At 42.3% G+C, this 22,489-nt stretch overlaps 1 protein-coding gene across 1 annotated transcript in view; it reads right to left on the reverse strand.

Annotated features, from left to right (window-relative positions):
• LOC126299163 (solute carrier family 28 member 3-like) overlaps positions 1–22,489 on the reverse strand; it is a 407,308-nt gene that overhangs the window by 138,690 nt on the left and 246,129 nt on the right. The window contains exon 5 of the mRNA XM_049990926.1: positions 10,109–10,307. Within this exon, the coding sequence (XP_049846883.1) occupies positions 10,109–10,307 (199 nt within the window). The remainder of the gene's footprint in view (positions 1–10,108; positions 10,308–22,489) is intronic.

Here is a 22,489-nt window from a genome sequence, read left to right on the forward strand (position 1 = left end):
TACACTCCATACAAATACTTTCAGAAAAGACTTCCTGACACTTAAGTCTATACTCGATGTTAACAAATTTCTCTTCTTCAGAAACGCTTTCCTTGCCATTGCCAGTCTACATTTTATATCCTCTCTACTTCGACCATCATCAGTTATTTTGCTCCCCAAATAGCAAAAGTCCTTTACTACTTTAAGTGTTTCATTTCCTAATGTAATTCCCTCAGCATCACCCGACTTAATTCGACTACATTCCATTATCCTCGTTTTGCTTTTGTTGATGCTCATCTTATATCCTCCCTTCAAAACACTATCCATTCCATTCAGCTGCTCTTCCAAGTCCTTTGCTGTCTCTGACAGAATTACAATGTCATCGGCGAACCTCAAAGTTTTTATTTCTTCTCCATGGATTTTAATACCTACTCCAAATTTTTCTTTTGTTTCCTTCACTGCTTGCTCAATATATAGATTGAATAACATCGGGGAAAGGCTACAACCCTGTCTCACTCACTTCCCAACCACTACTTCCCTTTCATGTCCCTCGACTCTTATAACTGCCATCTGGTTTCTGAACAAATTGTAAATAGCCTTTCGCTCCCTGTATTTTACCCCTGCCCACCTTCAGAATTTGAAAGAGAGTATTCCAGTCAACATTGTCAAAAGCTTTCTCTAAGTCTACAAATGCTAGAAACGTAGGTTTGCCTTTCTTTAATCTAGCCTCTAAGATAAGTCGTAGGGTCAGTATTGCCTCACGTGTTCCAATATTTCTACGGAATCCAAACTGATCTTCCCCGAGGTCGGCTTCTACTAGTTTTTCCAGTCCTCTGTAAAGAATTCGCGTTAGTATTTTTGCAGCTGTGGCTTATTAAACTGATTGTTCGGTAATTTTCACATCCGTCAACACCTGCTTTCTTTGGGATTGGAATTATTACTCCTTCTTGAAGTCTGAGGGTATTTCGCCTGTCTCGTACATCTTGCTCACCAGATGGTAGAGTTTTGTCAGGACTGGCTCTCCCAAGGCTGTCAGCAGTTCTAATGGAATGTTGTCTACTCCTGGGGCCTTGTTTCGACTCAGGTCTTTCAGTGCTCTGTCAAACTCTTCACGCAGTATCATATCTCCCATTTCATCTTCATCTACACCCTCTCCTATTTCCATGATATTGTCCTCATGTACATCGCCCTTGTATAGACCCTCTATACACTCCTTCCACCTTTCTGCATTCCCTTCTTTGCTTAGAACTGGGTTTCCATCTGAGCTTTTGATATTCATACAAGTGGTTCTCTTTTCTCCAAAGGTCTCTTTAATTTTCCTGTAGGCTGTATCTATCTTACCCCTTGAGAGATAAGCCTCTACATCCTTACATTTGTCCTCTAGCCATCCCTGCTTAGTCACTTTGCACTCCGTGTCGATCTCATTTTTGAGACGTTTGTATTCCTTTTTGCCTGCTTCATTTACTGTGTTTTTATATTTTCTCCTTTCATCAGTTAAATTCAATATTTCTTCTGTTACCCAACGATTTCTACCAATCCTCGTCTTTTTACCCACTTGATCCTCTGCTGCCTTCACTACTTCATCCCTCAAAGCTACCCATTCTTCTTCTACTGTATTTCTTTCCCCCATTCCTGTCAATTGTTCCCTTATGCTCGCCCTGAAACTCTGTACAACCTCTGGTTTAGTCGGTTTATCCAAGTCCCATCTCCTTAAATTCCTACGTTTTTGCAGTTTCTTCAGTTTTAGTCTACAGTTCATAACCAATAGACTGTAATCAGAGTCCACATCTGCCCCTGGAAGTGTCCTACAATTTAAAACCTGGTTCCTAAATCTCTGTCTTACCATTATATAATTTATCTGAAACCTGTTAGTATCTCCAGGCTTCTTCCATGTATACAGCCTTCTTTTATGATTCTTGAACCAAGTGTTACCTATGATTAAGTTGTGCTCTGTGCAAAATTCTACCAGGCGGCATCCTCTCTCATTTCTTAGCCCCAGTCCATATTCACCTACTATGTTTCCTTCTCTCCCATTTCCTACTACCGAATTCCAGTCACCCATGACTATTAAATTTTCGTTCCTTTCACTACCTGAATAATTTCTTCGATTTCATCATACATTTCTTCAATTTCTTCGTCACCTGCAGAACTAGTTGGCATATAAACTTGTACTACTGTAGTAGGCGTGGGCTTCGTGTCTATCTTGGCCACAATAATGCGTTACCTATGCTGTTCGTAGTAGCTTATCCGCACTCCTATTTTTTTTTTTATTCATTATTAAACCTACTACTGCATTACCTCTATATGATTTTGTACTTATAATCCTGTATTCGCCTGACCAAAAGTCTTGTTCCTCCTGCCACCGAACTTCACTAATTCCCACTATATCTAACTTTAACCTATCCATTTCCCTTTTTAAATTTTCTAACCTACCTGCCCGACTAAGGGATCTGACATTCCACGCTCCGATCCGTAGAACGCCAGTTTTCTTTCTCCTGATGACGACGTCCTCTTGAGTAGTGCCCGCCCGGAGATCCGAATGGAGGACTATTTTACCTCCGGGATATTTTACCCAAGAGGACGCCATCATCATTTAACCATACAGTAAAGCTGCATGCCCTCTTTTTATAGAATGGCTTTACTACTGAGTACTGTAATCGTTCAGGAAACTGACCATTCTTAAGGGAAAAATTAAAAATATGTTTAAGTACAGGGCTAACATGTGCACCACAGTAGTTTAATATTATGCTAGGCACTCCAGCATATCCATGAGAGTCCTTAGTCTTCAGTGATTTAATTACTGACTCAGTCTTCTCCTTGTTAATATCACAGAGGAATATTTCAAACGTCAATCCTGGAAAGGCGTTTTCCAAGAAAGAGCTATATGATTCCCTTTGGAAACTAAGTTTTTATTTAATTCAACAGCAATGTTCAGATAACAATTGTTAAATGCTGTACATATATCTGACGTATCAGTAACAGAAGCATTTTTTCTATGAACTGACTTCACATCGGCGACCGTGTGCTGCTGACCAGACACTTTCTTCACAATTGAGCATATGGTTTTAATTTTATCCTGTGAATTACCTATTCTGTTAGCATACCACACACTTTTTGCATTCCTAATAACATTTTTAACCACTTCACAATATTGTTCTTGTAATGGGCTACTGTAGCTTAATTGTGGCTACTTCTAAAATTTTGATATAATTCCAGCTTTGTTCTACATGATATCCTTATCCCACTAGTCAGTCACCCAGGCTGCCTTTTACTGCTAGTGCCCCATTTAGAACGTTCTAATGGAAAGCAGCTCTCAAAGAGCATGAGTAATGTGTCAAGGAAGCGTTATATTTGTCATCTATGTTATCGGTACTATAAACATCATGCCACTCTTGTTCCTTGACGAAGTTTAAAAAGCACTCTATTTCCATTGGATTAGCTTTTCTGATTAGTTTGTATTTATATATAACATTTGTTTGAGTACATATCCTTACAATGTTAAAATTTGTGCGTCATGGTCCGAAAAGCCATTTACCCTTTTACTAACAGAATGCGCATCTAGCAATGAAGAATTAATAAAAATATTGTCTATGATGTGTTACTGTTCCCTTGCACACTGATTGAAAAAAAAAAACAATCTGCATCAACATCATTTCCTTGCATAATCACATACAAAGTTAATATCAAATTCCCCACATATAACTAACTTTTAGTACTTCCTATAAATTGAACCAGGAACCCTCTCTAGCTTGAGCATAAATGCTCTGAAATAAACAACAACAATCAGAAGTTTATTTCACTAAATTCAACTGCCCCTGTACAACATTCAAATATCTGTTCAGCGCAGCGCCGTGGTATGTCTACGGATTTAAACGGAATATTGATTTTTTATGTACATGGCCACTTCCCCACTCCACAAAGAACTCCTTGAAAAACAGTCAGCTAATCTCAACCCTTGTGAAGGAAGTCTCAATTTCAAATTATTTAAGTATAATACTCCAATAACGTCAGAGTCAACATCTATAAGCAGTCCACTAACTTCATCTCTAATACCTCTTATATTTTGATGAAATATACTAATTCATTCTCTAGTTGAATACCTGATCTCCACTTAAGGCGATTCCTTTGTTAGAGGGAATCCCTTTATGCAGGTGTACCTATCAGCTGACTTCAATCTAAAAAAGGGACAACTCTAACACCAAATATTACATGAACTCTATCCATGAGTGATCCCACCACCACCACCCACCTTACTGTCACCTATGAGCATTGCCAGACTCCCCTTCCCATGCCTGTTGAGGTGCATGCCGTACCTAGTAAAACCTCAACTACTGATCGACTCAATTGGAGCCACTGTAATGTTAGTCATGTCCTCCACCATCAGTGTCTTCTCCAGCCCCATGTTAACATCCCTAACAGCAACATTAAGATGAGGCCGACCATGACACTGAAAAACAGTGCATATTAGTGCCACTGGGTTGAGTTGCTATATTTACCAGGTCGCCACCTACACCATATTCCCATCGCTATAAAGATTATTCCGTGCTCCACCCACAGTCACTACCTGATCCCCTTTCGTAAAATTTCTAGATAAATCCCCTATACTGTCAGTCACCTGGCTTCACTAGGCTTCACAATGCTGGTGACCTGGTACTCACTCTCCAACACTTCCTGCAACTGCTGGCCCACACCTCTACAGTGCAAACTACCCAGCACCAGAACCTCCACCCTTCTGTTAGAATTTGCAACTCACTTAGGCTTCCTAACTGCTGAGCACTGATACATGTTTCCTACATCTACAGTTACAAGAGGTTCCTCTCCACTCAACTCTGGTCAAATCTATTGCTTATACACAAAGTACAACTGTCTGAATATCTCCTCCTCCTTCTCCTCCTAGCTGCTTTCTTGCAAACTGCCAGTTCCCTCTCCCCAGCATCCTTCGCCCTCCTCAACCTATGTAGTTCCTCCTTTGCGTCTTGTAACTGCACCTGAAGGGCACAAATCTTACGCTCCTGCTCCTCTATCGACTTATTTCTCGCTAGAATGGCCACTGGCTTTCCCACTGCATTCAAATGGTTCAAATGGCTCTGAGCACTATGGGACTGAACTTCTGAGGTCATCAGTCCCCTAGAACGTAGAACTACTTAAACCTAACTAACCTAAGGACATCACACACATCCATGCCCGAGGCAGGATTCGAACCTGCAACCGTAGCGGTATCGCGGTTCCAGACTGCAGCGCCTAGAACCGCACGGCCACACTGGCCGGCTGAGGTATAAAACTTTATAAAATATTGACGAGCAATTTGAACAGCAGTCCAGCACACGCGACGTCACAACAATGTTATTTCATCCAAACTGGAATACAGATATTTGTTACACTTGCACATAGAACTAGAGTGTTCAGTAAGTCTACACATGGTTGCCTGTGACAGCTTGAAGAGATTAGGAAGACAGTGAACAGTACTATGCCTTTTGCTAAGATATTTGGGCAATAGTTTCGGCCCGGACCTGAAAGCTTCGTAGTTACATGTATCCTTCCACTTCCTTTCCTTTTGCCTCCCCCCCCCCCCCTCCACCATCAATTTACATTGTAGCTTCTCAAATTTCAGAGCCTGAGATCAACATGACTGTATCACATTCTGACTGTGTGCCAGCATAACTCTCAAGTTTCAAGGCACTTATTTCGACTTTAGTCAGTACTTAGGTGAATAACATACTCTTAAGGTCCCAGGGGTTGCAAACATTCACTCACACACCATCTGCAGTGTGGTTTGGTGAGCAGCCCACTCATATCTGTTTCCAACAAAGCTGCATAACAAGAATGTTATAGGCATTTTTAGCACAGCAAGAATGCCTTGATGGGACTTAAATATCTAACTTGGGTGGGAATTTTAATCTCAATTAAGATGTAATTGAGAGCACTATTCCCAAAACTTGGTATAGTGACTATTTCTAGCATCCTCAGTTAGTTAGGCAGTTAGTTAGTTACATGTTTCCTAGATCATTTTACACGACAGATCATAATGAAGTGGAGTGAGTCATTTTATATTCATTTCGCAAATTCATATATACATACAGTTACATTATGAAAATTCCTAAGGGCTTTTTTCCTTGCCCAACTCCTTAACCAGATGTCTACATTACAATCGTGGGTGAGCACCACATATTATTCTCATAGCAGGCAGTAATCATTATTAACTTATTCATATAAAAAAGAGCAACCCGCTACAGACGAACTCTGAGTACTATGGGACTTAACATCTAAGGTCATCAGTCCCCTAGAACTTAGAACTACTTAAACTTAATTAACCCAAGGACATCACACACATCCATGCCCGAGGCAGGATTCGAACCTGTGACCGTAGAGGTCGCGCGGTTCCAGACTGTAGCGCTCAGAACCGCTCGGCCACTCCGGGAGGCTAAACTTAAAAAGGATTTCACATTTACTGATGAACAGGTTGTACATAAGAATTGTTATTGTTCAGCCTTATGAATAACCATATTTTGATATACTGTCTTTCCTAAGGACACTCATTTTTATTGTGTCATATTATTATATATATATACCGAATTTTCTTGCAACCCAATGTACAGTGTGATTATCATTAAAGTTAAACATTCAAACCGCTGTATAAATAACACTACTGGTCAGAATGACGTCAAATTGCAACGGAATATTATTGGAGAAGGCAGAAAACGTATGGCAGCAGGAAAATAAATATTTACAAAATGTACCAATAGATGGTGCTGTAAGCATTATAATTTATTAGTGGTCGACTACAAATGACAAATGAATCGTACAACAATGCCTAAGGTGTATGTTTGACGTTAAAAAAACTGTACTACTCAGTGTGCATGGGTGTACAGTTGTGACACTGTTAGTTAAGTAAGACCACGGCGAGGCCATATCACATCGTATAGGGAAAAAAAATGTTCAAATGTGAGTGAAATCTTATGGGACTTAACTGCTAAGGTCATCAGTCCCTAAGCTTACACACTACTTAACCTAAATTATCCTAAGGACAAACACACACACCCATGCCTGAGGGTGGACTCGAACCTCCGCCGGGACCAGCCGCACAGTGCAGCGCCTTAGACCGCTCGGCTTATCCTGCGCGGCCCATCGTATAGGAGAAATCGGTTTTTAATTTTCCTGAGGCCAAAAACTGCAAAAAGCATCTGTCACATTGATTTTTAATTGCCCTGAGGCCAAAAACCACATAAAAAGCATCAATCAAAACATAATCGGATTATTAAATTCCGTGTGACTGCCGCAAAACATGCTCAATATGCTGTCCATCGTTTTCTGCAGCAAGTTTAAATCGAGAAACAGTATGTGCCACAACTGTTCGAAGTGTTGCTGGGGTCACGTTCAGAATGTGTTGCGCCATGCGTGCCTTCAATGCAGCTAATTTTGCAGTCGGAACACTGAACGCAACATCATTCAGATAGCCCCACAGCCAGATGCCACACGGATGAAGATCAGGTGATCGCGATGGCCCGGTTGTAGGGAAATGGTGACTGATAATTCTAGCATTTCCGAATTGGCGCTTCAGCAGATGCTTAACTGGATTCACGCGGAGGTGCGCCATCTTGCATAAAATTGATCCCACGCTCACATGCACGCTGTTGGAGAGCTGGAATGACATCGTGGTTGCGCAAAAGACACTCATAGCGCTTACCAGTTACGGTACAAGTAACTGGACCGGAAGCACCTGTCTTTCGAAAAAAATATGGCCCTATGATAAATGATGTCGTAAACCACACCACACAATGACCTTTTCAGGATGAAGTGGCACTGATTAATTTTCGTGTGGATTTTCCGTTGCCCATATTCGACAATTCTGCGTATTTTCAAATCCTGACTGATGGAAGTGGGTTTCGTCTGTCCACAAAATCTTCTGTGACCAATCATTGTCCACTTATATGCGAGAAAGAAATTCTAAATCAAAGGCCCCTCTTTGCTGGCAGGTCAACAGGAAGCTCGAGTATAATGTTCGAGTAGAATGTTAAAGTATAATGACTTTTCTGGAGACTAGAAATCTACTCTGTAGGAATTAGCATGGATTTCGGAAAAGACGATCATGTGAAACCCAGCTTGCGCTATTCGTCCACGAGACTCAGAGTGCCATAGACACCCCAGGTTGATGCCGTGTTTCTTGACAGCCGCAAGGTGTTTTATACATTTCCCCACAGTCGTTTAATGAACAAAGTAAGAGCATATGGACTATCGGACCGACTGTGTGATTGGATTGAAGAGTTCCTAGATAACAGAACGCAGTATGTCATTCTCAATGGAGAGAAGTCTTCCGAAGTAAGAGTGATTTCAGGTGTGCCGCAGGGGAGTGACGTAGGGCCGTTGCTATTCACAATATATATAAATGACCTTGTGGATAACATCGGAAGTTCACTGAGGCTTTTTGCGGATGATGCTGTAGTATGTCGAGAGGTTGTAACAAAGGAAAATTGTACTGAAATGCAGGAGGATCTGCAACGATTGACGCATGGCGCAGGGAATGGCAATTGAATCTCTATGTAGACAAGTGTAATGTGCTGCGAATGCCCAGAAAGAAAGATCCTTTATCATTTAGCTACAATATAGCAGGTCAGATACTGGAAGCAGTTAATTCCATAAATTATCTGGGAGTAGGCATTAGGAGTGATTTAAAATGGAATGACCATATAAAATTAATCGTCGGTAAAGCAGATGCCAGACTGGATTCACTGTAAGCATCCTAAGGAAATGCAGTCCGAAAACAAAGGAAGTAAGTTACAGTACACTTGTTCACCCTCTGCTTGAATACTGCTCAGCAGTGTGGGATCCGCACCAGATAGGGTTGATAGAAGAGATAGAGAAGATCCAATGGAGAGCAGCGCGCTTCGTTACAGTATCATTTAGTAATGGTGATAGCGCTACGGAGATGATAGGTAAACTCTAGTGGAAGATTCTGCAAGAGAGACGCTCAGTAGCTCGGTACGTGCTTTTGTTGAAGTTTCGAGAACATACCTTCACCCGGTTCTAGGCGCTTCAGTCCGGAACCGCGCTGCTGCTACGGTCGCAGGTTCGAATCCTGCCTCGAGCATGGATGTGCGTGCTGTCCTTAGGTTAGTTAGGTTTAAGTAGTTCTAAATCTAGGGGACTGATGGCCTCATATGTTAAGTCCCAGAGTCACTTGAACCATACCTTCACCGAGGAGTCAAGCAGTATATTGCTCCCTCCTACGCATATCTCGCGAAGAGACCACAAGGATAAAATCAGAGAGATTAGAGCCAACACAGAGGCATACCGACAATCTTTCTTTCCACGAACAATAAGGGACTGGAATAGAAGGGAGAACCGATAGAGGTACTACAGGTACCCTCCACCACACACCGTCAGGTGGCTTGCGGAGTATGATGTAGATGTAGAAGCAACTCGTGCGCATGGGTAATTTTGAATGAATAGCAAAGAAGAATGTTTCGTAGGTTTTTATGAACTGTGCTCACCGGTATATCCAATGTTCGGGCAATTCTCCGTGCACTACACGTTTGCACACCACCACTCGTCTCCTCTTGAATTGCTGTGGCCACTGCTTCCACTGACGTCGAATCAATTCGTTTTCTCCCTTTACCAGCGAGACCACGTCTTTTCGAATTTCCGAATCATTTTCTCCAGACCAATGGCAGTCATCGGACCAACGCCTTCTTTAAAACCTTTCAGTGTCCGGAACTTCTGCAGAGAGACATGTGCAGAGCCATCATTCTTGTAATACAGCTTTAAAAGCAGAGCGTGATCCTGCATTGAGACAGTCATGGCGAACGTCACAGATGCGAAAGGAGGAAAAGCCGTGTACCCGATGTGTTTATACCAACTTCAATTGGTCGTACGCTTGACAGGTGTAGTCTGACACATACAGCGCCCTTTATTTATCAATTTTCACATTTTTTTCCTTCTGCTATACGTTTTCCCCCTTTTCCGATAATATTCCATTGCAATTTGACGTCATTCTGACCAGTACTGTTATTTCTACAGCGTTTTTAAAGTTTAACTTTAATTATAATCACCCTGTACACAATGGCTGAGTAACAGCTAAAACTAAGAAATTGTGCACTATTTAAATTTGACTAAAAATTAAACAGTTTAGTACCTTCATAACATGTCTTCGTCCGAAAATATGCCAGGGCCCATGCAAAATATCCAATAAATACAACATTTAAACAAAAAAGCAGCACATTTTTGAGCAGACTTTTATTTTTCTGATATAATCGTGATGTTAGATCACAGACTGATCCATTGCATTTTGAGCAGCATCCACAGCTTCTTCCTCCCTCATGTTCCTTGTTCTCCTGAATAACAAAAAGAAAACAAATTTATTAACAGTATTCACTTATAATAGATATGTTGGAAGCTAAAAATATAGATGACTACATCAATAAATATATGTGGCAGCGTAAACCTTTCAAAATTGTGAAAGAAGCAGTATACATCTACATCTACATTCATACTCCGCAAGCCACCCAACGGTGTGTGGCGGAGGGCACTTTACGTGCCACAGTCATTACCCCCCTTTTCTGTTCCAGTCTCGTATGGTTCGCGGGAAGAACGACTGTCTGAAAGCCTCCGTGCGCGCTCGAATCTCTCTAATTTCACATTCGTGATCTCCACGGGAGGTATAAGTAGGGGGAAGCAATATATTCGATACCTCATCTAGAAACGCACCCTCTCGAAACCTGGCGAGCAAGCTACACCGCGATGCAGAGCGCCTCTCTTGCAGAGTCTGCCACTTGAGTTGGCTAAACATCTCAGTAACGCTATCACGGTTACCAAATAACCCTGTGACGAAACGCGCCGCTCTTCTTTGGATCTTCTCTATCTCCTCAGTGAACCCGATCTGGTACGGATCCCACACTGATGAGCGATACTCAAGTATAGGTCGAACGAGTGTTTTGTAAGTCACCTCCTTTGTTGATGGACTACATTTTCTAAGGACTCTCCCAATGAATTTCAACCTGGCACCCGCCTTACCAACAATTAATTTTATATGATCATTCCATTTCAAATCGTTCCGCACGCATACTCCCAGATATTTAACAGAAGTAACTGCTACCAGTGTTTGTTCCGCTATTATATAATCATACAATAAAGGATCCTTCTTTCTATGTATTCGCAATACATTACATTTGTCTATGTTAAGGGTCAGTTGCCACTCCCTACACCAAGTGCCTATCCACTGCAGATCTTCCTGCATTTCGCTGCGATTTTCTAATGCTGCAAATTCTATGTATACTACAGCATCATCCGCGAAAAGCCGCATGGAACTTCCGACACTATCTACTAGGTCATTTATATATAGTTAAAAGCAATGGTCCCATAACACTCCCCTGTGGCACGCCAGAGGTTACTTTAACGTCTGTAGACGTCTCTCCATTGATAACAACATGCTGTGTTCTGTTCGCTAAAAACTCTTCAATCCAGCCACACAGCTGGTCTGATATTCCGTAGGCTCTTACTTTGTTTATCAGGTGACAGTGCGGAACTGTATCGAACGCCTTCCGGAAGTCTAGGAAAATGGCATCTACCTGGGAGCCTGTATCTCATAATTTCTGGGTCTCATGAACAAATAAAGCGAGTTGGGTCTCACACGATCGCTGTTTCCGGAATCCATGTTGATTCCTACAGAGTAGATTCTGGGTTTCCAAAAACTACATGATACTCGAGCAAAAAACATGTTCTAAAATTCTACAACAGAACGACGTCAGAGATATAGGTCTATAGTTTTGCGCATCTGCTCGACGAGACTTGCGGTACACGGCTGTTAGAAGGGGGGCAAGTTCTTTCGCGTACTCTGTGTCGAATCGAATTGGTATTCAGTCAGGTCCAGTGGACTTTCCTCTGTTGAGTGATTTGAGTTGCTTTTCTATTCCTTGGACACTTATTTCGATGTCAGACATTTTTTCGTTTGTGCGAGGATTTAGAGAAGGAACTGTAGTGCGGTCTTCCTCTGTGAAACAGCTTTGGAAAAAGGTGTTTAGTATTTCAGCTTTACGCGTGTCATCCTCTGTTTCTAAGTCATCATCATTCCGGAGTGTCTGGATATGCTGTTTCGAGCCACTTACTGATTTAACGTAAGACCAGAACTTCCTAGGAATTTCTTTCAAGTCGGTACATAGAATTTTACTTTCGAATTCACTGAACGCTTCACGCATAGCCCTCCTTACGCTAACTTTGACATCGTTTAGGTTCTGTTTGTCTGAGAGGTTTTGGCTGCGTTTAAACTTGGAGTGAAGCTCTCTTTGCTTCCGCAGTAGTTTCCTAACTTTGTTGTTGAACCACAGTGGGTTTTTCCCGTCCCTCACAGTTTTACTCGGCACGTACCTGTCTAAATCGCATTTTACAATTGCCTTAAACTTTTTCCATAAACACTCAACATTGTCAGTGTCGGAACAGAAATTTTCGTTTTGACGTGTTAGGTAGTCTGAAATCTGCCTTCTATTACTCTTGCTAAACAGATAAACCTTTCTCCCTTTTTTTATATTCCTATTAACCCCCATATTCAGGGATGCTGCAACCGCCTTATGATCACTGATTCCCTGTTCTGCACTTACAGAGTCGAAAAGTTCGGGTCTGTTTGTTATCAGTTGGTCCAAGATGATATCTCCACGAGTCGGTTCTCTGTTTAATTACTCGAGGTAATTTTCGGATAGTAAACTCAGTATAATGTCACTCAATGCTCGGTTCCTACCATCCGTCCTAAACATCTGAGTATCCCAGTCTATATCTGGTAAATTGAAATCTCCACCTAAGACTATAATATGCTGAGAAAATTTATGTGAAATATATTCCAAATTTTCTCGCAGCTGTTCTGCCACTAATGCTGCTGAGTTGGGAGGTCGGTAAAAGTAGCCAATTATTAACCTAGCTGGGTTGTTGAGGGTAACCTCCACCCATAATATTTCACAGGGACTATCCACTTCTACTTCACTACTGGATAATCTACTACTAACAGCGACAAATACGCCACCGTCGGTTGCATGCGATCTATCCTTTCTAAACACCGTCTGTGCGTTTGTAAAAATTTCGGCTGAATATATCTCTGGCTTCAGCCAGCTTTTTGTACCTATAACGATTTCACCTTCGGTGCTTTCTATCAGCGCTTAAGGTTCCGGTACTTTACCAATGCAGCTTCGACAGTTTACAATTACAATACCGATTGCTGCTTGGTCCCCGCATGTCCTGACTTTGCCCCGCACCCTTTGAGGCTGTTGCCCTTTCTGTACTTGCCCGAGGCCATCTAACCTAAAAAACCGCCCAGTCCACGCCACACAGCCCCTGTTACCCGTGTAGCAGCTTGCTGCGTGTAGTGGACTCCTGACCTATCCAGCGAAACCCGAAACCCCACCACCCTATGGCGCAAGTCGAGGAATCTGCAGCCCACACGGTCGCAGAACCGTCTCAGCCTCTGATTCAGACCCTCCACTCGGCTCCTTACCAAAGGTCCGCAGTCAGTCCTGTCGACGATGCTGCAGATGGTGAATTCTGCTTTCATCTCGCTAGCGAGACTGGCAGTCTTCACCAAATCAGATAGCCGTCGGAAGCCAGATAGGATTTCCTCCGATCCATAGCGACACACATCATTGGTGCCGACATGAGCGACCACCTGCAGATGGGTGCACCCTGTACCCTTCATGGCAACCGGAAGTACCCTTTCCACATCTGGAATGACTCCCCCCCCCCCAGTATGCACACGGAGTGCACATTGGTTTTCTTCCCCTCTCTTGCTGCCATACCCCTAAGGGGCCCCATTACGCGCCTGACATTGGAGCTCCCAACTACCAGTAAGCCCAACCTCTGCGACTGCCCGGATCTTGCAGACTGAGGGGCAACCTCTGGAACAGGACAAGCAGACATCTCCGGCCGAACATCAGTATCAGCCGGAGACAGAGCCTGAAACCGGTTCGTCAGACAAACTGGAGAGGCCTTCCGTTCAGCCCTCCGGAATGTCTTTCGCCCCCTGCCACACCTCGAGACGACCTCCCACTCTACCACAGGTGAGGGATCAGCCTCAATGTGGGCAGTATCCCGGGTAGCCACAGTCGTAGTCCGATCGGGGGATGCGTGGGACGAGCTGGCCGTCCCCGACAAACCCCCATCCGGACCCCCACAGTGATGCCCATTGACAACAGCCTCAAGCTGTGTGACCGAAGCCAACACTGCCTGAAGCTGGGAACGAAGGGATGCCAACTCAGCCTGCATCCGAACACGGCAGTTGCAGTCCCTATCCATGCTAAAAACTGTTGTGCAAAGAACGTCTGAATTAATCTACAGAGAGCACAAACAATTCGACACAAAATTTAAACGGTTATTAAAATACAAGAGTGCCTAGTAAATGCAGTAAAGCTGCTACTTGCGCACTGCTGACACACTGCTTGGCGGCGGAAGGAGACTACGCGATTTTACACTATTCAGGTACTAAAAACGCGAAGCTACAACTCAAGTACTATAATACGCCCGAAATTTATGAATTAAACAATGCAAGTACCAAAAACACGCAAAGAAATTAAGAATTAAACTTTGTAACAAATGAGTGAGCTAGGAGTATACGACTTGCTGCTGCAGCTGCTTATCCAACGGCCGCAGGGAGCACACTGACTGACCAACCGACACTGGCCGTTCAAAACAAAACAGAAGACAGACGACTACACGAATTTACACTACTCAGGTACTAAAACGCGATGCTACAACTCTCAAGTACTATAATACGCCCGAAATTTATGAATTAAACAATGCAGGTACCGAAAATACGCAAATAAATTAAGAATTGAACTATGTAACAAATGAGTGAGCTGGGAGTATACGACTTGCTGCTGCAGCTACTTATCCAACGGCGGCAGGGAGCACACTGACTGTGACCAACCGACACTGGCCGTTCAAAACAAAACAGAAGACATACGACTACGCTAATTTACACTGTTCAGGTACTAAAACGCGATGCTACAACTCTCAAGTACTATAATACGCCCGAAATTTATGAATTAAACACTGCAGGTACCGAGAAGGAAGGAATAGTACAATATTTTAAGGATGCTTCGCCCAGAAACAGTTGTAAACAGGCCATTTTATAATCCTGAGAGACCAATACCAACCTCTAATTGTACCATATGATACTTACTTGGATCAGTATTTCTCAAAATGTAATGATGAACCAAAACATTACGACCACCCACTTAAAAGTGTGTGCGTCTATCTCTGAAACACAATTCAACAGTGATTCTGCGTTCCATGGATTCAACAACGACTTGATAGGTTTCCAGAGATTGGTGGCACCAGATGCCTATGCACAGGTAATTTACAGATGGGTGGCTTTCGAGCATGGAGCTGGCACCTGATAGCACCGCAGTTGGGTTTCATCAGATTCAGATAAGCCTAACCTGGTGGCCAAGATATCAATGTGAGTTCACTATCATGCTCCTCAAACCATTGCGTACGATTCTGGTCTTGAAACATGGACAGTTATCCTGCTGGAAGATACCCTCACTGTTGGGGAAGACATCAAGTATAAGGAGTTACAGGTAGTCCCTAATAACGTTCACATAGTCAACAGCTGTCGTGGTGCCTTCAATTACTACCGTAGGTCCCACAGAAGCCCAGGTGAATGTTCCACCAGTCTGTGTCTGTGGTGTGCTGTGTGTTTCGAGCAGCTGCTCGCCTAGATGACAGCGTATCTAGGCATGACCATCGACCTGGTTGAACGATAAATGGGATTCATCTGACCAGGCAACATGGTTCCATTGTCTGTGGTCCCATCTCAATGACTCCATCCCCACTGTAATCATATCTGACAACGTTGTTGGGTCGACATGGGAACACATAGGGGTTCTCTGTTGCAGAACACCATTTTCAATACTGCGCTGAATGGTGTGCTCCAAAACACTTGTGCCTGTGCCAGCACTGTACTCTGTCAACAGATCTGCCACAGATCACTGCCGACCCTGCTTTAGAGAGCACAAAAACCTCCAATTCCTACATTCTGTGATGAGGTAAGAACGTCCAAATTCTTGTCACCTACACATTGTTTCAGCATTCTTCAACCAGATTCCATAGATGCTCATGACAGTAGCACTAGAACAGCCGATCAGCTTAACAATTTCAGTGACTGTTACTGGAAGCTGATAATTAATTCAGTTGTAATAAAGCAATCAATAAATTGCTAATACCTAAGGTTTCAGGTGTTGCGACTGTTGGCAGTTACACACTGTTTGTAGTTAGCAATGAGCAGCGTGTAAAGCAATAATTTAAGATAGTCAAACATAGTGAGTTTCACAGAGAGAGCAATACTAGATAAAATGCAAAGTGAAATAATTCTCCCGTAGCCGACACTCCCATTTATTGAAAATGTCTACAACAAGTAGAGTGAAGGCACTGTTGATGCGCTACTAATCACTCAATCCGTTAAGTGCACACATATGAAAGAGGGATATGCTAATTACCGCCTAATATTAAACGAGACCATGAGTCTGTAGGATTCATCAAGAAGCACTGAGATGCTCAAGCTTCAGTTCAGTTACGATAATAGATTCTGAATGCCTAAATCGTGGTTCTTTCATGTTACAGCACTGAAAAGGAAGTTGTTCTTTTATTCAGTATGTTGCCATTGTAAACTGATTAATTGGAAAGAATGTTGTGTAGTTATTTTTCTTTTCATGAGATTAATCCTAATTATTCTGATCATTATTTAGCTGTAGGAGCATCAGATAATTATTAATTATATGCTATTCTTATAATTGTAACTAATAGCATTTAAATTCATTTACTATATAGCTACATTCATTTACTCCACGCTGCATTGCACTGGAACAGCAGCTTCTAAATGTAAGGCTGGGATATTACTGTGACTACTTGTTAATGCATGAGTTTAAGTGAACTTCTGAGTCTCACTATAATTAAAGAGTATCTCACTGCATTTACAAGATAACTTGTTCTCGTGTGTGTGAATGGAGTATGATATCACAGAAGTGAATGTAAGTGTGTGGATGAGTTTATTTTGCTCAATTGTTCTTATGTGTTTATAAGTAATTTGTTTAAAATCAGCATTACTATCTGTACTTCCTATTTCTATTGTATTCTAGTATGTGTGCCTATTAACAATGCATGTAGAAGCACTTCAAATTTCACATGATGAGGGCTTTGTTCAATTTATCCATGCTGTTGAGTGTTGTGTTCAAATGGCTCTGAGCACTATGGGACTTAAAATCTGAGGTCATCAGTCCCCTAGAACTTAGAACTACTTAAACCTAACTAACCTAAGGACATCACACATATCCATGCCCGAGGCAGGATTCGAAACTGTGACCATAGCGGTCGCGCGGTTCCAGACTGAAGCGCCTAGAACCGCTCGGCCAGAACGGCCGGTCTGAGTGTTGTGTACTACACTGAAGTGCAAACGAAACTGGTATAGGCATGCGTATTCAAATACAGAGATATGTAAACAGACAGAATACGGCGCTGTGGTTGGCAAATCAATTCATAAGACAACAAGTGTCTGGTGCAGTTCTTAGATCGGTTACTGCTGCTACAATGGCAGGTTATCCAGATTTAAGTGAGCTAGAACGTGGTGCTATAGTAGACGCACGAGCGATGGAACAGAGCATGTCCGAGGTAGCGATGAAGTGAGGATTTTCCCGCACGACCATTTCACGAGTGTACCGTGAATAGCAGGAATAAGGTGAAACATCAAATCTCCGATATCGCTGCGGCCGAAAAAAGATCCTGCAAGTACGGGACAAAGGACAACTGAATAGAATAGTTCAACGTGACAGAAGTGCAGCCCTTCCGCAAATTGCTGCAGATTTCAATACTGGACCATCAACAAGTGTCAGCGTGCGAACCATTCAGCGAAACATCAGCAATAAGGGCTTTCAGAACCGAAAGCCCACTCATGTACCCTTGATGACTGCATGATCCAAAGTTTTAGCCTCACCTCAGCCCGTCAACACCTACATTGGACTGTTGATGACTGGAAACATGTTGCCTGGCGGACGGGTCTCGTTTCAAATTGTATCGAGCGGATGGATGTAGACGGGTATGGGGGCAACCTCATGAATTTATGGACCGTTCATGTCAGCAGGGTCTGCTGCATGTAAATATGCTTAGTGGTTAATAAAGCATTTGTGTTTGTAGTGTTTTAAGACAATACTTTTCACGTCACAACATCACGCTTGGTTTTAATTTTATTAACCCCCATTAAACATGGTATCTGAATTGTGACTGGACTGATAAATGCTTTGGGCCTATTGAAACTATTAAGGATATGAGATTTTTTTATGTGGAAGCATTAGATAATTTTATTTGGTAACAATAGATAGCACTGCAGCACAGGCAATATGCAGGTTGCAGTCATGACTGGTGCAGTGGCAGAATAGGGCGCAATGATGTTTACAAGTCAGTCAACAACAGTAATGGTAAGAAGTCAAAAATAAAAAATAAAATTTAATGAGGTGTATTACAGAGATAGTGTAGAGGAGGAAACTGGATATCATGAACAAAAAATGTGTCGTAAATGGAAAGCACAATGTTGTGTATGTTCTACAGTATTATTTTATCCTGTGAACTGTTTTTGGACTACAAGGCATCATCAGACTTTTGTATAGGGCTTAAGCAGCACTGACTGACTCATCATGTTTGTCGTCCAAGCTTTGTTCGACTCTATGGGTGCATTAGAGCTATTGTTGCTGCCAGAGATGTCAGCTCTGGGTACTACATCTACATCTACATCTATATACATACTCCGCAATCCACCATATGGTGCGTGGCCGAGGGTACCTCGTACCACAACTAGCATCGTCTCACCTTGTTCCACTCCCAAACAGAACGAGGGAAAAATGACTGCCTATATGCCTCTGTACGAGCCCTTATCTCTCTTATCTTATCTTTGTGGTCTTTCCGCGAAATGTAAGTTGGCGGCAGTAAAACTGTACTGCAGTCAGCCTCAAATGCTGGTTCTCTAAGTTTCCTCAGTAGCGATTCACGAAAAGAACGCTCCTTTCCTATAGAGACTCCCACCCGATTTCCTGAAGCATTTCCGTAACACTCGCGTGATGATCAAACCTACCAATAACAAATCTATCAGCCCGTCTCTGAATTGCTTCTATGCCCTCCCTCAATCCGACCTGATAGGGATCCCAAACGCTCGAGCAGTACTCAAGAATAGGTCGTATTAGTGTTTTATAAGCGGTCTCCTTTACAGATGAACCACATCTTCCCAAAATTCTACCAATGAGCCGAAGACGACTATCCGCCTTCCCCATAATTGCCATTACATGCTTGTCCCACTTCTTATCGCTCTCCAATGTTACGCCCAAATATTTAATCGACTTGACTGTGTCAAGCGCTACACTACTAATGGAGTATTCAAACATTACAGGATTCTTTTTCCTGTTCATCTGCATTAATTGACATTTATCTATTTTTAGAGTTAGCTGCGATTCTTTACACCAATCACAAATTCTGTCCAAGTCATCTTGTATCCTCCTACAGTCACTCAACGACGACACCTTCCCGTACACCACAGCATCATCAGCAAACAGCCGCACATTGCTATCCACCCTATCCAAAAGACCATTTATGTAGATAGAAAACAAGAGCGGACCTACCACACTTCCCTGGGGCATTCCAGATGATACCCTCACCTCCGATGAAACTCACCATCGAGGACGACGTACTGGGATCTATTACTTAAGAAGTCTTCTAGCCACTCACATACTTGGGAACCAGTCCCATATGCTCGTACCTTAGTTAGGAGTCTGCAGGAATATAGCATCCGTCTGATACCCTGCATCCATGGTTCGCAAGATATCATGTGAAAGAAGGGCGGGTTGCGTTTCGCAGGAGCGATGCTTTCTAAAGCCGTGCTGATGCATGGACAGCAACTTCTCTGTCTCAAGGAAATTCATTACATTCGAACTGAGAATATGTTCGACAATCCTGCAACAAACTGATGTTAAGGATATTGGTCTGTAATTTTGAGGATCCGTCCCTCTACCCTTCTTAAATTCCGCACTCTTTGTATCTTCAGATCTGCTGCATATTGAATCATGTACTGTTCTTACTATACTGAACTCATGATAAGTAAAAATTCATTATTCGCTATTCTTCCTGGTGTAGAGTGGACTGTGATATGATCTGGCGAGATATCTGATCAGGAGTATCCTCCTGATGAACCGCTGGGAGATTTTCTAAAGAGAGGTAAGGACGATCTTCACCATATGGCTGATTATGCCAATATTTTTGATCCAAACTTGAACGACAGCGCACTGTCATTCATAACGATGATCGCTGACGCACAAACAGCGCTTATAGTAATGAAGGTTTGAAATGCTGACGAATGAGGCAGGAAGGGTTGGCATAACATGAATCCAGTCATCTATAGTTGAGCTCCCTGGCGAGATCACATTTATAGTCACTCAGGAGGCAAATGGAAGGGTACACTACGAAAACATTTGCGGCAAAAAATTTATTTAAAAAAAAAGAAAATGTTTAAATTGTGATATCTCTTTTCTTTTTCGCTATTTCCCTAGTTTCACCCTTACATCTACTGTACTTAAGAGAATAAACTGTTGATTTATGCTCTCTGTACATCAGCAAAAGTTAAAGTATGAGACCTCCAGATTTCATTATTATTAGTATTGCATCGGAGAATACGAAATATCTTTTATTTTAAAGTAATGTTGTTTTTACAGTATGGTATAAATTATCATCCAACATGATAGCTGCTCAGTACTTACAGCGCGGTTGATGTAACAGTCAAGTTTTAGACAGTAAACATCACAGAGAATTCGCATCCATTCGCCATGGACAGGAATTTCTAGTTTGCCTAGATTTGCCTGTTCATCAGAAGCCATTATCTTCAGTTAATCTAATTAACAACTGCCCTCTTATCCGCCCTCGGTAGCTGAGTGGTCCCTTTCTGCCTCATTCGTCAGCATTTAAGACCTTCACTGCCGGCACGGTAGCTCAGAAAAAAAGCAAAGCGAGATGAGGCAATCCGAAGTTCATAAAAAAAAGTGGTCAGCGTGACAGAATGTCAACCCTAAGGGCCAGGGTTCGATTCCCGGCTGGATCGGAGATTTTCCCCACTCAGGGACTGGGTATTGTATTGTCCTAATCATCATCATTTCATCTTCCTCGACGCGCAAGTCGCCGAAGTGGCGTCAAAGACTTGCACCCGGCGAACGGTCTACCCGACGGGAGGCACTAGTCACACAACGTTTTTATTTACTGCCCTATTTAGTATAAAAAGTATTGTCTATGGCAAGTTCGTTTAAATGTGCAAACTTCCGTGCGCTTGTCGCTGACTATTTGTAGTTTTGTGGAAATTTCTCCGCAAGGGTGCATTTCTGGTCTGTGGTTATTTGGAAAATGTTGCTGGATTCGACGTCATCTACCTTGTTGTGATATTATCAGGTTCTTCATCTTCACTCTGTATTCAGAGAGACCACAGAGTCAGATGAACAGAACAGACATAGAGGTGGTGGCGTGATAACAATGGGATTTCGTGGGCTCAATGCTAAGCGAAAGCGAAGTAATGTAGCCTCATATTGAACAATGAAAACGGCGGAAAATCGCAATACCCAGAATTTGTTTTGGTAACACAACCAGTACCAGCGGAGCTGCGATAGAACCAAGTACACCAGTGGTAGGTAAATTTCAAGCACGTACTTCTGGCATTAACGGTTATTGATATGACGAACATGTTGAAAGCTAGTCTTGTTTTGAAACAAGCAATTAGTGACGAGGAAGGTGTCAATGGATCGTGCTTCCCAAACACTATCGAATGGTGTACACATACCTGCAATACACTATCTTAAACAGTTAACGTATCACTTATGAAGTTTAGTCATTAGTTTAGCTATACAAATAAAACTGTAAATGCTCGTCGTTTGTTAAAAAGCTTAAATCTCTGAAAGTTCTTCACCGGCTACTATGAAAACTTGACCTTACGTTGTGTTCGAATACGCCCGTGTTTTTATATACCTACTGTAGCACCACCTTATACCGTATAAATACATGTTTAATTTATAAAATGGGAACGATGTAACCAAAAACATCGAAAATGTCTTGAATGATTACTTCATATTTTTACAAGATACTCTAATGAACATTCGGATGGGCATAGGATACGTATGTTTAATATATATAAAAGGGAAACGTTGTTACGAAAAATGTCGAAAATTTCTTGACCTATTTACTTCAAATTCTTACACGCTACTCGAATAAAAGTTAGGATGGGCACAGCATATATACTCTTAATACATATAACACCGGGTGATCAAAAAGGCAGTATAAATCTGAAAACTTAATAAACCACGGAATAATGTAGATAGAGAGGTAAAAATTGACACACATGCTTGGAATGACATGGGGTTTTATTAGAACCAAAACAAAACACCCCATATTGCTAGACGCGTGAAAGATCTCTTGCGCGTGTCGTTTGGTGATGATCGTGTGCTCAGCCGCTACTTTCGTCATGATT

The sequence above is a fragment of the Schistocerca gregaria genome, chromosome X (assembly GCF_023897955.1).
Source record: "Schistocerca gregaria isolate iqSchGreg1 chromosome X, iqSchGreg1.2, whole genome shotgun sequence".
NCBI lineage: Eukaryota > Metazoa > Arthropoda > Insecta > Orthoptera > Acrididae > Schistocerca > Schistocerca gregaria.